At 49.3% G+C, this 15,019-nt stretch overlaps 1 protein-coding gene across 1 annotated transcript; it reads left to right on the forward strand.

Annotated features, from left to right (window-relative positions):
* The first annotated feature begins 658 nt into the window (after nt 1–658).
* IGFBP3 (insulin like growth factor binding protein 3) lies at nt 659–14,357 on the forward strand. The gene is made up of 4 exons (XM_029063162.2): nt 659–1,230; nt 7,621–7,847; nt 9,728–9,847; nt 13,592–14,357. Exons 1-4 carry the CDS (start codon nt 855–857, stop codon nt 13,715–13,717), a joined length of 849 nt encoding a protein of 282 aa, XP_028918995.1. The 5' UTR covers nt 659–854; the 3' UTR covers nt 13,718–14,357.
* The last annotated feature ends 662 nt before the right edge of the window (nt 14,358–15,019 follow it).

The following is a 15,019-nucleotide window of genomic DNA, read 5'->3' on the forward strand; positions in this document are numbered from 1 at the left end:
AGAGGGAGTGGGGAAGGGAGAAAGAGAGAGGAGTAAGGGGAAAGAGAGGGGGAGGGAAAGGCAAAAGGGAGAGGGAAAAGGAGAGGAAAGGAGAGAGAGAGAGGAAAGGGGAGAGGGAAAGGAAGAGGGAGAAGGAGTGGGGCTTTTTTTTTGCACAGGAGTTGCGAGTCATGTGAGCCGAGCATTCTTCCCAGTGGAACTCTTCTAAGCCCGACCCGCGAGCGAGCGCGCGTGTGTGTGTGTCTGTGCATTTTCAAACGGCACCGGTCTCCCACCAGGTCGCCTGGGCTTTTTTTTTTTTTCCGAAGGACGACAGGCGGGAGTGGGGAGAGAAGTCCGAGGCGACGAGAGCGGTTCCCCTCCATCCCGCCGAGCCCAAGAGGGGAGGGGCCGCAAGAGAAGCGGGCCACGCCGTTGGGAGACAAAGCGAGGGGACGACAAGAGGCCGCCCCCAAGAGAGACCCCGTGCATCTCCCCGCGGGGGCGAGGACGAGGGCTCCGCAACGCCTCTCTCTACAGCGCTCATCCACCCCCGAACCTGGGTTTCTTAGTCACTCCCCTTCGGAGCAACGTCAGGGCGGTTCATTATTCATGGGCCGGGGCGTGGCCCGGTCCCGGATCCCTATATAAGCCGGGACGGCGGGCGAGCGCCGGACCAGACGGGAGGCCAGCGGTGGGGGCCGAGGGGATCGGAGCCTTGGCTATTTTTGCGGGGAGGCTCCTCTCTCTCTTTTTCTTTTCTCTTCTCGGTGGGTCCCGGTGGAGCCGAGCCCCCGGGGTCCCCGCCGCCCGCGGGCGATGGGGCGGGAGAGCGGGCGGCCGTGGTAGGAGGGAGCGGTCCCCGGCCGGTTGCCATGGCGCCGGGCCTCCTCGCGTTGTGGCCGGCGCTCGCCTTAACGCTGCTGAGCCGGGCGGCGGCGGCGGGCCCGGTGGTGCGCTGCGAGCCCTGCGACGCCCGGGCGCTGGCGCTCTGCAAACCGCCGTTGGCCGACTGCGCCGAACGCGTGCGGGAGCCCGGCTGCGGCTGCTGCCTGACCTGCGCCCTGCGGGAGGGCCGGTCCTGCGGGGTGTACAGCGAGCGCTGCGGGGCCGGCCTGGCCTGCCAGCCCCGGCCCGGGGAGCCCCGCCCGCTGCAGGCGCTGCTCGACGGCCGCGGCCTCTGCACCAACGCCTCCGCACCCTCCCCCGCCAAGCTGCGCGCCCTCCTGCAGCAGGGGCCGCCCGCGCCGGGTAAGCGGGGGCCACCGCGGGGGGGGGGGGGGGAGGAGGGGGGCGGCGCTGACTCTGTGCTGAGCGCTGGGGTCCGGCCGAGCGCTGTCCTGAACGCTATGGGGTTGGCTCGGAGCTGACTACTTGCGGAGCGCTGTCCTCAGCGCTATGGGGTTGGCTCGGAGCTGACTACTTGCGGAGCGCTGTCCTCAGCGCTATGGGGTTGGCTCGGAGCTGACTACTTGCAGAGCGCTGTCCTCAGCGCTATGGGGTTGGCTCAGCATTGACTACTTGCGGAGCGCTGTCCTCAGCGCTATGGGGTTGGCTCGGAGCTGACTACTAGCAGAGCGCTGTCCTCAGCGCTATGGGGTTGGCTCGGAGCTGACTACTTGCAGAGCGCTGTCCTCAGCGCTATGGGGTTGGCTCAGCATTGACTACTTGCGGAGCGCTGTCCTCAGCGCTATGGGGTTGGCTCGGAGCTGACTACTTGCAGAGCGCTGTCCTCAGCGCTATGGGGTTGGCTCAGCTCTTACTATGTGCCGAGCACTGTCCTCAGCGCTGGGATCTTTCTTCAGCACTATGTGCCGAGCGCTGTCCTCAGCGCTATGGGGTTTGCTCAGCGCCGACTATGTGCTGAGCACTGTCCTCAGCGCTGGGGCCCGGCCGAGCGCTGTCCCCAGCCTTATGGTGTTTGCTCAGCTCTTACTAGGTGCTGAGCAATGGCCTGAGCGCTATGGGGTTGGCACGGAGCTGACTACTTGCAGAGCGCTGTCCTCAGCGCTTTGGGGTTTGCTCAGCACCGACTATGTACTGAGCGCTGTCCTCAGCGCTGGGGTCCGGCCGACTGCTCTTCCCAGCGTTATGGGGTTTGCTCAGCTCTTGCTATGTGCCGAGCACTGTCCTCAGCGCTGGGGCCCGGCCGATCGCTGTCCTGAGCGTTATGGGGTTGGCTCGGCGCTGACAACGGGCTGAGCGCTGTCCTCAGCGCTATGGGGTTTGCTCAGTGCTGACTATGTGCTGAGCACTTTCCTCAGCGCTGGGGCCCGGCCGATCGCTGTCCTCAGCGCTATGGGGTCTGCTCAGCGCTGACTGTGTGCCGAGCACTGTCCTCAACGCTGGGGGCCCTTCTTCAGCACTACTACGGGCCGTGCACTGTCCTGAGCGCTGGGGTCTTTCTTCAGCGCTATGTGCCGAGCGCTGTCTTGAGCGCTGGGGTCTTTCTTCAGCGCTGAGACTGCAAGCCCGTCAATGGACAGGGATTGTCTCTATCTGTTGCCGAATTGGCCATTCCAAGCGCTTAGTACAGTGCTCTGCACATCGTAAGCGCTCAATAAATACTATTGAGTGAATGAATGAAATGACTACGGGCAGAGCGCTGTCCTCAGCGCTATGGTCTTTGCTCAGCGCTGACTCTGTGCCAAACACTGTCCTCACCGCTGGGGTCCGGCTGACCGCTGTCCCCAGCGCTATGGTGTTTGCTCAGCGCTATGTGCAGAGCGCTGTCCTCAGCGCTGGGATCTGGCCGACCGCTGCCCTGAACGCTATGGTGTTTACTCAGCGCTGACTATGTGCTGAGCACTGTCCTCAGCCCTGGGGTCTGTTCATCAGCACCTACTATGTGCCGAGAGCTGTCCTCAGCGCCATGGGGTTTGCTCAGCGCTGACTATGTGCTGAGAAACTGTCCTGAGAGCTGGGGTCCGGCCGATCGCTGTCCTGAACGCTGTGGGGTTTGCTCAGCGATGACTATGTGCCGAGCACTGTCCTCAACGCTGAGGTCCGGCCAAGCGCTCTCCTGAACGTTATGGTATTTGTTCAGCGCTGACTACGGGCCGAGCACTCTCCTAAGCACTGTGGTGTTTGTTAAGCGCCTACTATGTGCCGAGCACTGTCCTAAGCGCTGGGGTCTTTCTTCGGCACTGACTACGGACCGAGCACTCTCCTAAGCACTGTGGTTTTAAGCGCTGACTACATGCCAAGCCCTGTCCTAAACGCTGGGGTCTTTCTTCGGTGCTGACTACGGGCCGAGCGCTGTCCTAAGCGCTGTGGTGCTTGTTAAGTGCTGACTACCGGCCGAGCGCTGTCCTAAGCGCTGTGGTGCTTGTTAAGAACTGCCTACGGGCCGAGCGCCGTCCTGAGCGTTATGGTATTTGCTCAGCGCTTACTAAGTGCCGAGCACTGTCCTAAGCGCTGGGGCCTTTCTTCAGCGCTGCTACATGCCAAGCACTGTCCTAAGCGCAGTGGTCTTTCTTCAGGGCTTACTACGTGACGAGCACTGTCCTAAGCGCTGTGGTGTTTGTTCAGCGCTTACTACGTGCAGAGCGCTGTCCTAATCGCTGGTTTGAATGATGGTATGAGTTCAGCCCTTCCTACGTGCCAAAGGAACGTATTCCTTACGGTATTCCTTAAGCGCTTACTACGTGCCGAGCACTGTCCTAAGAACCGCTTTGAACGATGGTATTTGCTCAGCGCTGACTAGGTGCCGAGCACTGTCCTAAGCGCAGGGGAAGATAACCAGGTCATCGGGTTGTCCCACGTGGGGCTCGCAGTCTCAACCTCCGTTTTCCAGATTCATTCATTCAATCGTATTTATTGGGAGTTTTCTGTGTGCAGAGCACTGTACTAACCGCTTGGAATGGACAGTTTGGAAACAGCTAGAGACGATCCCGGCGCAACAATGGGAGGCGCTGAGGCCCAGAGAAGTCAAAGGACCCGCTCGAGGTCACACAGCAGACAGGGGGAGGAGCCGGGATTAGAACCCATGACCTTCTGGCTTCCCTGCTCAATCCATTCCCGTGGGAATGGGCTAGGATCTCCCTGCAGAGCAGCGGAGTGTGATCTACTCCCACCATCCCCTTCCAAAACCCATAATGGCCACTAAAGTCTTTTTTTCTTTCATCCCAGGGTGCCTTCGTAGTTTTCTAGGAAGAGTTCTTTTTCCTGGGTGGGGAGGGCATGGCAGGAAAGTTGGCTGAAGTTCCGTTAGCCTTCCCATTCAGCAGTGTTCAAGAGAAAGAAGGATTAGGTTCAAATAAGGTCCAGGAGAAAACCATCAGTTGTTAATATTCATTGAGCGCCTGCTGCGAACCACGTACTGCCCTAAGTTACGGGGGGAGGGCAATAGAGGTAACCGAGGCAGACATCTTTTTGAAAAATGCACCTGGCAGGATCCCGGCCCACAGTCGAGCCTAGAGCATCTCTGTCAAGAGCGTGCTCAGGAGCGCTGCGGAGTTCCTTTGGCTCTCGACAGAGTTTTACCATTTCCTTTTCTATTCTCGTGTTTTTCGCTGCTAGCCGGCCGTGGTTCTGCCAAGAAAAGCTCTTGCTGGGGTGCCTGTTGGGCGCTAGAGAGTGACGGTCTTTAAAAACCCCACCGTTAGTGTAAAGTTCTTTTAGGATTTGGGGATGAGGTGGATTGACCCGGTGATGTGAGAAGCAGCAGGCAGCTCCAAATGAGAATACCTCCAACCTGGGGAAAATGGCACTTGCTGCTTAGATGTGCAAAGTGGGTTGCCCCGTCCCACTAGCTCTAGGGATCTACGGGGCACCTGGGCTCCGGAGGTTATGCCAGGGACCCAGAAGAAAATGCAACTTTTTTGTTGGTGTGTGGCTTCAGTGGGCTACACTGATGCGTGGAACAGCCGGAACTTTGTTGCGGGCCACTTTGTGGCTATTAAATATTTGGAACTCGAAGAGGCCTGCCTTAGTGTCATAGGGTCACAGGCAGAGTAACTCCTGTTTGATGTAAAAATAGAATAAGCTGTGACGTGGCAACTTTGAAAAAATCATTTAAGCAGACAGGTTCAGTGATAGGCCACTAAAGTCCGTTAACAGGCCACTCAAAACCCTCAAGTTTGCAGAGGGAGGTAAAGAATCGAGGCATATGGATTAGCCGGGTATGGAGAAAGATGCTTGGAATACGCAAAAGTGGGGTGGTTGATTCAGACCCTAATTCAAGGCCCTCATCAAAGTAATAATACTAATAATGTTGGTTTGTGTTAAGCACTTACTCTTTGCAGAGCACTGTTCTAATTGCTGGGGTAGATACAGGGTCATCAGGTTGTCCCACGGGAGGCTCATAAAAAGAAACTTGACGGGAATGGAAGAGGTGGTCAGAGAAAACCAGCCCGAGAGACTTCGAGGGAAAGAGGCAAGAGGGCTGATGAATAAACCTCCCCCTAGCTTTCCAAGCTTGTGCCAACCGCTGGTTCCTCCCTGCTAGTCCCCCTCTCCTCAAATTCCCTGCTGCTTCATGGCACTAAATTGGTCGGAAGTGTCTGATACATGTGCCGAAATCCCAGATAACCAATCAGTCAACTGACAGTAGACTCTCCACTTGCTCTGATGCATTTGATTTGCCCCTTGGAGGGACCCTTTAGGGCATTATCTTTAAAAGTCCCGGTTGGGAGGGATAAGATAAGGAAGGAGAAGGGTCGGAGCAACGATATGGACACAACACCTGGATGAGCCAGGGACTTGAGCCAGAGAGAATCAAAAGCTGAAGGGAACGTTTGGTGAAGCATTTCCCTGGGCTTTGTACCGTAGTCTCCATCCCAGGTCTTTTCAGGATTGATCTCTGGGTTTTCTGCCAGTTCCTTTGGGGAATGGAAGCTGGCCAAGAGAGCTGGGCTCTCTCAGTAGCCACAGGTGGCTTGGCCCTTTTCTTATTTGACCCGATGGTGGCTGGATCCGTATAAACCTTTAAAGAGTCTCGTGGAACCTACGTTTGGTTGTAAAGCCTTCCTGAGACACCACGTTTCCGCTGCTTGGAAAGTGCTGCCTTCCCCTAATCTGCTGCGTCTGGAACTGGAAAGAATCCGGCCTAAAGCCTCCCGCTGATTTTTATCACCATTAATAAAGATGTAGAGGACAGTCAAAGTGATTGCTTAATTGATTAACTTGTGGTTAACCAGGTACTCAGCTAGGCCTTCGGGTACAGTAAGCACTTGATATGTGATAGTTATAATAGTAATGATAATTCAATTCCCAGATACAACCCACTGTTTTATGCAAAGGTTTTGGGGTTTTTTTGCCTAGTTTATCTGGGTAGCTCTGTTCACTTCAATTCCCCAATCTTTCACTTAGCGGCTTCAAAACGTCTAACAGTAAATATGTCAGCTGAACTGGATGGGTCCTGGAAAATTAATCAAAATGTATGTGGGGGCATAAAATGTATTTAGGCACACTCAGTCCTGTGAGAACGCATCTTTTCAATAGAATATGAGCATGTCTGTGAGAACACAGTTCAGGGCTGGGTGGAATTGGCCCAGAGGGTGAGTATTGTAATTCGACTCTCCCTTAATACAGAATTTTGCTACAACGCCATCCCCATGCTGTAGAAATCGTATGTGCTAATGAGGTTTTCCCTACCTAGGAATTCAGGTGTAATGTATTGCTCCTCACCTCTTTCAAAGTAGCAACTCAAAATGCCTTTAAATTTAGCCCAAAGGAAATCCTGTTTAAATTTACCCTGTTGAAATCAGGGTAGGGTAGAAAGCAATGCCCTCTCTCTTCATAATTCCACTATTAGTTCCATATATTTCAAAGTACAAATGCGGGAAGAGAACCTTCTATTCGGGGACTTGCCTGTCAAAACTGTAATAATAATGTTGGTATTTGTTAAGTGCTTACCATGTGCAGAACACTGTTCTAAGCACTGGGGTAGATACAGGGTAATCAGGTTGTCCCACTTGAGGCTCACAATCTTAATCCCCATTTTCCAGATGAGGTAACTGAGGCCCAGAGAAGTTAAGTGACTTGCCCACGATCACCCAGCTGACAAGTGGCAGAGCTGGGATTCGAACCCATGACCTCCATCTCCCAAGCCCAGGCTCTTTCCACTGAGCCAGTCTGCTTCTCCAATTGTAGTTTTGTGTGTATGTGTGTGTGTGTGTGTGTGTGTAAATAAATGTGTGGAATCACAGAAATTCAGTTTGTAATAATTGATCATGAAATCCGTGTGACAAATTACTTGAATTTTTAGACAGGTTGCATGAAGAGTGTTGCTAACAGATATCTGACACGGGGCCAGGTTCTAAATCCGCTCGATCCGTGATGCGGATCTGCCCTCTTCTGGTGAGACCTGACTTGGAATTAAAAGAAACTTAAATAGCCAGTATGGAGAGACTTCTAGTGGTACCAGCTTTAGAGGGGTTCTTATTTTCTCCTGATGGGCAGTGAAGAATGAGTTTCCGATATGAGAGCCAGTTTTTCAAAGTCCTCCCTCTAGAACTGACACTGGGAAGGGGAGCTGGTGCTAACTGTGAGGAGGTGGTTTCGCAAAGTGTGTAAGCTTTGAGAAAGTAGTCATAAACAAATTCAAAAAGTCCTGACTCTGAGGTAGAAAAAGTACTCTTTTAAAGCCAAATCCTGTATTTTAAGATATCCTCATTATTTGTGTCTTCCTAATTTTAGGCAATTCCAGTGATTCAGAAGAAGACCGGAACACCAGTAGCCTAGAGACACAGGCCATACCCAATGCTCCCAGGGTTCTGGACTCCAAGCCTCACCCGCATCACACCAAAATAGATATCATCAGAAAAGGCCAAGCCAAAGATCAGCAGCGCTATAAAGTGGAATATGATTCACAAAGTACAGACACACAGAATTTCTCTTCTGAATCCAAGCAGGAAACTGAATATGTAAGTAGCTATACAGCATATATATATATATATATACATATATTTAAAGGTATTTTGAATTGCTATGATGAAAGAGGTGAGGAGTAATATATTACACCCTAATTCCTAGGTAGGGAAAGCCCCATTAGCATATATGATTTCTACATATATATGTAGAAATCTATATATTAGGCTAAAGAGAATAAGGTAAATAGAAACCTGCCCAGAGAGATGACATTTTTATCCACAGAAATGTGTTTCTGGAGCTGGTGATGCTCAGTGATACACTGGAGAAGCAGCATGGCTCAGTGGAAAGAGCCCGGGCTTGGGAGTCAGAGGTCATGGGATCAAATCCCAGCTCTACCACTTGTCAGCTATGTGACTGTGGGCAAGTCACTTAACTTCTCTGTGCCTCAGTTACCTCATCTGTCAAATGGGGATTAACTGTGAGCCTCACCTGGGTTAACCTGATTACCCTGTATCTACCCCAGTGCTTAGAACAGTGCTCTACACATAGTAAGCGCTTAACAAATACCAACATCATTGTTATTATTATTAGAGTGGCTGCCCGGAAGGAAATCTCTTTGTACTTAAAGAAGGGCAGAATCTAGATATGAACTTCCTGGGGCCGGGCTATTCAGGTCTGTTGGGAATCTTAGATACGTTTTGTTCCAAATGTAATAGCAATCCTCATTTATTAGAGGAATCTTGTAGTTAAAGTATGAATCTGGGGCTGGGGGGGGTGTTTGGGAGGGAGTGTACATAAATTATGTCAAGTTCCCGTAATAGGGAGACTACGTACACACGTATCAATCCCCACATGAATCCTTTAGACAAGACATATGAGCCAGTTAGGAGGGCGGCCAAGTTCAAAGCTAGAGAGGATTCCAGGTCAGGAGAGATCATCACTCTCTCTTCATGTCAGCAAGGCTTTTAGAAGTCCATAAATTAAGGAAGATTGGCTCCCAGGACATACCTTTTTGCAAACAATCCTAAAATGAATTTCACGCTGAGTTAGTTGAAAAGCTATTTAGTAGCCTGATCTTATTAAGAAAAACTCTAGAAGTCTACAGAACTCCATCTTGGAGGTTTGTAATTTGTTGGTTTATTCTGAGCCACTTAACGTGAACCTTAGAAGAAAATTCCCAAAATGAATCCGCTTCCAAACCGAGAGGAGGTAAATAAAGGGTATCTAAAGATGTATTCATCAGAAATTCTTGCGACCTCTCCATTGGCTTGCCTCCGTCCCCTGCCCATTTTCAAAGCTGCCCTAAAATCCCACCTCCTGCAATGAACCTTCCCCCTTTACCCCTGTGCCCCAAGATAGCTGCCAAAAATAGTTCAATGGAGCAATGATATTTACTGAGCGCTTACTGTATGCAGAACACCATACCAAACACTAGACATTTGGGTGTCTCTATGATTTCTTATGATACTATCGTTTTCATTATCCTCTAGTGTTCTTACATCCTTTCTCCCCACTTAGAACGTGGTCCTCATGCTTCCGTTGTACTTTCCCAAATGCAAAACACTAGTGGGTACTCAATAGTACTGGGACTATTCATACACTGTAGGAATGAAAACACCTTAAAATGTTCTGAAAAGGCATTTAAAAATATTAAGAGAGCTTCCCCCTATTATGTAAAGGAAGAGTTTTTGCCCGGAGAGTGGTTTACAGTCTCAAAGCCACTGTGACCATTGACAGACCCACAAATTACCCTCTCACACTCAAGGTCATCTACGATATTTATGACTCCCGCCTGGTAAAGAACATCTATCCTGAATTTCCATGCTTCGTCATAGCTTCGGGGTCTTGTGTTCTTGGGGTCAGAGGGTCTCTGACGAGGGGATTTAAGAAAAGCGCATTTCATTCTTTTCTCTTGTTGCCCATCTATCTACAGGGTCCTTGCCGGAGAGAAATGGAGGACACGTTAAACCACCTAAAGTTTCTGAACGTCTTGAGTCCACTGGGTGTTCACATTCCAAACTGTGATAAGAAGGGATTCTATAAGAAGAAGCAAGTGAGTCGTCCTCCTCGCGCACTTTGGTTAATGCTAAAAGAAACTTGCTCTCTTTGCTCGCCGAGTCTTATTTCTAGCTTAGCCGGGTGACAGAATCCACCCTGAGGTCAGCCGGGATGCGGTTCTGGCTCTGAGTCTCCACCGAAGTCTCAGGGTTCATCTAGCCCTACTCCGAGGCCAGTTTTAGTAGTCAGCGCCTTGGTGCCGAACTAGCAGGGGTCGATTTGGCTGGTGTTTTTATTTGCTGTCGTTCATGACAACTGATTAGTTTGAGAAACTCCATACCTCATCCTACCCAGATTGGCCAGAGTCCTAGATACCAGTGTCCTTCGGTTTAAAAAAAGCAGTTCTTTCCTGTAATACCCCCCCAGAGCTAAATGTTGCAGTCACCATATGACTGTAATAGATCAATGCTTTGAATTGTAAATAGCGACGAGAGAGTTCCTAGAAGATCTGGGCTAGGTCGTGTTACGGTAAGGAATTTGAGAAAGCCATATAACTGCCCTTGATGTGCTCCTTTCAAATCAGATTTCTCCTTTCCCCGAAGCAATAGGCTCAATAGTTCTTCCATAGTATCGTTCTGAGCTAGGTAGACCGAGGCCAGTATCGAGTTGAGTTAAAATGGCTACCCGACGGCTCCGGCGGATGGTGAATTGGCATCGAGTTTGAGCGGGGTTGCTCATAGAGCCACGTGTCAGTTGCCAAAAGAAGCCCGTCATCGTCTTCACAGATCCGTCAAGTGTCCTTTCCCTTCAGTAGTCGATTTGTAGGGGTTCAGCACCTCTCTTCTACACAGGATGCCTGCTTTAAAGGCAAGTTGCCGATGGATTTCCACATCGAGAACGTTGATGCTCCAAGTGGGCAGAACGGCACACTGGCTTTCAATATGCTGCTGTTTCATTTCTACCTTTTCCAAAAAGAGAAAAAAATCCGACAGTAGCCTGGGCAGGTTCCACTCTGGCTGGCAAATAGGAAATCAGAGTAGGCTAAAAAAGGAACAGATAAAGGGCACTGAAATGTTCTAAAGACTGCATCTGAAGCACCAGGACCCGACGATCTGCATTCTACAGTCCTGAAAGAATCAGGGGATGTCGTCGCAGAGCCTCAGACCGTGTCTTTTCTGAAAACTCACAGAGGAGGACCAGAGAAGTCCTGAAGGATCGGAAAAGGCAAAATGTTTTACTCTTTTTTTTATAAAATTAAAAAAAAAAAGATAGTTACGGACTAAGAGGCACAGCGGTGGGCCCGGGGAAGATCCATCAATCGCTATTACTTATTGATCGCTTACCACGTGCAGAGCACCGAACTGGGCACTTGGAAGCGTACAGTACAAAAAGGAATCAATGTGCAGAACGTCCCCAGCCTGGTCTGGGGAAGAGCAAGTCCGTCTTATAGACGGTGCTTCAGAGTAGAACAGGTCATTCTTTCTCTCAGAGAATAAAAGACCACAGATACAGGGGACAGTTATTAGCTGTAATCCATGTTTTCTTTAATCAGCTTCGATTTTTGGTCTCCTGCGGCATCCTCTCCAACAAACAGGAAAGTAGATTCTTGACCGAACCGCTCTTTCCAGGGCGGCACCCTCAGGATGATCTTCCGTGGCTTAGATTCAATCCGACAGGTGTTAATAGGGAGAGATGTCCCACAGATATTAGTCCGGAAACTAGTAGTAGTCCATTTTTCTTGAATAAACTGGATAACGGTTTCAAGAACACTGGATTTGCAGTGCTATAAAGCTTGAGTGGGATCGCTAAGAGTTTGCAAACCGGGAATACTCAAATCGTTGAATGAGAAAGTGGTTGTACAAGAACAGGCTTGATTCAGTAAGAAGAAATACGTGGTAGAACAATTAGGGGAAAACAAGTCACAAACCTGGGATGGGGAAAGGTTGGCTAAGGCACAGATACAGAGGAAATCCTGCCCTTGAAGCAGAGACCGACCAGACCCATGGATCGTTCCCTGAATAGGTTCAGAAATTCGGCAGGCACGTGACAGGTGCCTGAGGACTTGGGAGTTGTTTGAGGGGGGAAGAAATGAAACCTTTTCAAAGAGGAGCATGTCCAGCCATGCAGCACAGATCCCTTTTCCAATTATTCCACTCTGAAGAACGGGAGATGACCATCTCGGATGCGGATTCTCAGTAGTTGGATGAGTCACCATCCTCATCGTCACTGAATTTGTTAAGCACTTACTCGGTCCCATCTACTCCACCCAGCACTGGAGTGGATAAAAGGTCGAACAGAATCCCTGTCCTGCAAAGGGGAGGGAGAACAGGTATTTCATTTCCATTTGACCGAAGGAGAAATCGAGGCCCAGAGCAGTTCAGCGACTTACCCAAGATTACGCAGCAGGCAAGTGGTGGAGTCAGGATTAGAACCCAGCTCGTCTGACTCCCAAGCCACCTGATTCCCCTTAGGATAGCGTTTGAGGTTGCGCCGAGCAAGTTCAAGGAGTGGTGAGCTCTGCCACGTTAAATAAGACGGAAAATGCAGCTGACAACTTGGAAATAATTCTACTGATGCCAGTTTCCACCTTAGAGGGGTGGAGATGAGGCATTCATTTTCAGCGTGAAATCACTCTTCTTTCCTTCTTTCTTGACTACTGTGTCTTGAAAATAGCTCAGATACTGCATCCATTCAGAACGTAGGACCGAGTAGCTATAAGAGTGAGTAGCATGAGCCAGGTATTTCCTTTCAGAATAACGTATGTTGGGGATAATTGAGCTGGCCACATTATTTATAGCAAAGTGCAAAGCAGAGCAGAGAAACATCGTCAGGTTCCTAGCAGTTGTTGAAGTGATAAGCCTGTTGCAGGGGATTGTATTTCTGATAAGAACTGTCGACAGAACTGAAATTCCATAAGCAAAGGATCGGGTGGGAATAATGACTTCAGTGCTCTCCACAACGTGGCTCCAGAACATTCAGATTTCTTCCTGAATAAGTCAGATGTTTCCTGACCCAAATAAAAGCATTGTTCCCTAGAGCATAGTATTAGCTCGTCATTTTTTATATACAGTGCAGAGGCAGTTTATTAGGCGGTCAGAGTTTTAATGACAAAGAGCAGTTTTATGATGTGCTAGAAGAGCTTTCAGTGATCTCATAGCAATAGACGTAAACTGTCGTTATTGTTTTTTCTGAGAATCAGAATGCAGTCCATTCCTATCACAGTGGTATAATTTGATGATAATCTGTTACCAAAATTTAATCCGATACTAGTACTAAAAAGAATTAAGGTGGTATTTGTTAAGCATTTACTCTGGGCCAAGGTCTGTTCTAAGCGCTGGGGGAGGATACAAGGTGATCAGGTTGCCCCACGTGGGGCTCACCGTCTTCATTCCCGTTTTACTGGTGAGGTAACCGAGGCACAGAGAGGCGAAGCGACTCACCCTCGGTCACACAGCTGATGATTCGGGTTGCCGGCTCTTGGGGAAGCTCAGCGAGGGAGACCGGGAAGAGCTCGACGGACCTGGTCCGGCTCTGCCACTGGCCTGCCGTGTGACTGGGGGCAAGTCTCACTGTGCCTCGACTGCTTCATCCGAACATTGAGGATGACAATCCCCACGTCTCCCCATCATGCAGGAATTGGTGCAGTAAGGATAAAATCCTCGGGGCAGAGCGCTTAGGGGGGAGACAAGAGTGGCTGAGCCAAAAAGAGCGGAATGGTAGCGAGAAAATCCAAGGGTGACTCTGTCGTACCGAAGAGGAAATGACCTTCCTTTCGGCCTTTTCTGTGCTTTCTTCACAGTGCCGCCCATCCAAAGGCAGGAAGAGGGGAATCTGTTGGTGCGTGGATAAATATGGACAGCCTCTCCCTGGCTATGAAGGGAAGGGGAAAGGGGACGTCCACTGCTATAATTTGGAGAGCAAATGAGAGGCGGATACCGCCTCTTTCGGAATCTGTGCGCGGTAGGGTGGCCCATCGGAGAGAGACCTTGGCAGGGGTGAGAAGGCGGCATGAACTGCACTGGATTTGGAGTTTTGAGTTCTGCCTCCTCCTGATGATTTGAGGGATTTGTCGACCGACTTTGGACACTGCAGCTGCGCCCTGTCCCCGACACATTTCCAGCTTTCTATCCAGCCTAGAGGGAGCTCTGAATTCCCAAGTAAATCTGCACTATCGATCCCCAGAGAGAAAAAAAAAAAAGAAAAAAGGCACTTCAGAAAGGATTCAGGGAGTCTCCACTGACTTTTTTTTTTCAAAGAACGGCCTGTGACCAATTTGATCCCGGAAGATGCTGTGTTTTTATTTTAAAGAATTTATAGATTGTAAACTTTTTAAAGTATAAGAAAATGATTTTAAATTTTAAGCTCTTTTTATACAGGTCTGATGGGAAACTTATCTTCACGGGTAAAATGTTTTATAAAATAATCTCAAAGAACTTTTTAAAGAAACGTGTTTCTAAAATAAAGACATGGCTATTTTTTCTGTAAAATATATTATGAATATTCTGTTAGTCTGTATTTAATATAATTGTTTTTTTAATAAACTCTATTTAAATGTAATAGGTGAACCCCAAATGTTTTACCTTCATTTTGAAGTATCCTGTTGAATCCTTAATGAGAAAAATCAACCAATTCAATGGTGTTCATTTAGCGCTCACTCGGTGCAGACCACCCGGCTCAGTGCCTGGGAGAGGACAGTAAGACAGAATCGGCATACGTGTGCCCTACCCATAATGAGCTTAGAAAAAGGAACTGAAATTTATCCGGATAGGGACTAACCAACCTCTTCCCTGCCAGTACCAAAAGCAAATCCTGAAAGGAGGGCTAGGTTTTCCACATCTAAACATTTTCAAAGTTAAACTTTTAGGTAGTCGTCTTCTTCCGCAGTTGCCTTGCGTATTAGGAAGTAGAATGCTCAAGGGGGTCATAGTTGGACTGCATTTACCCTGTGTCTTTGCAAACAGTCCAATTTAACCTTTTTTAAAACAAATTTATAGATTTTCGAAGTGATTCACTGCTTGGAATAGTACTTGACACAGAGTAAGTGCTTAACCATAATAATATTAATAATGAGGAAGTGATTGTTGGTAGCATCAAAAACTCACAGGCTCTAGCCCTGATTTTAACCACGGCTCCAGTTTTAAGGCAATCGGTGCCCTAAAGTTCCATCTCTAATAGATTTTCTCTCACAGAAATTCAGAGGGACATTTTCCAAAGTACTCGATTTGTT

The sequence above is a fragment of the Ornithorhynchus anatinus genome, chromosome 4 (genome assembly GCF_004115215.2).
Source record: "Ornithorhynchus anatinus isolate Pmale09 chromosome 4, mOrnAna1.pri.v4, whole genome shotgun sequence".
Taxonomy (NCBI): domain Eukaryota; kingdom Metazoa; phylum Chordata; class Mammalia; order Monotremata; family Ornithorhynchidae; genus Ornithorhynchus; species Ornithorhynchus anatinus.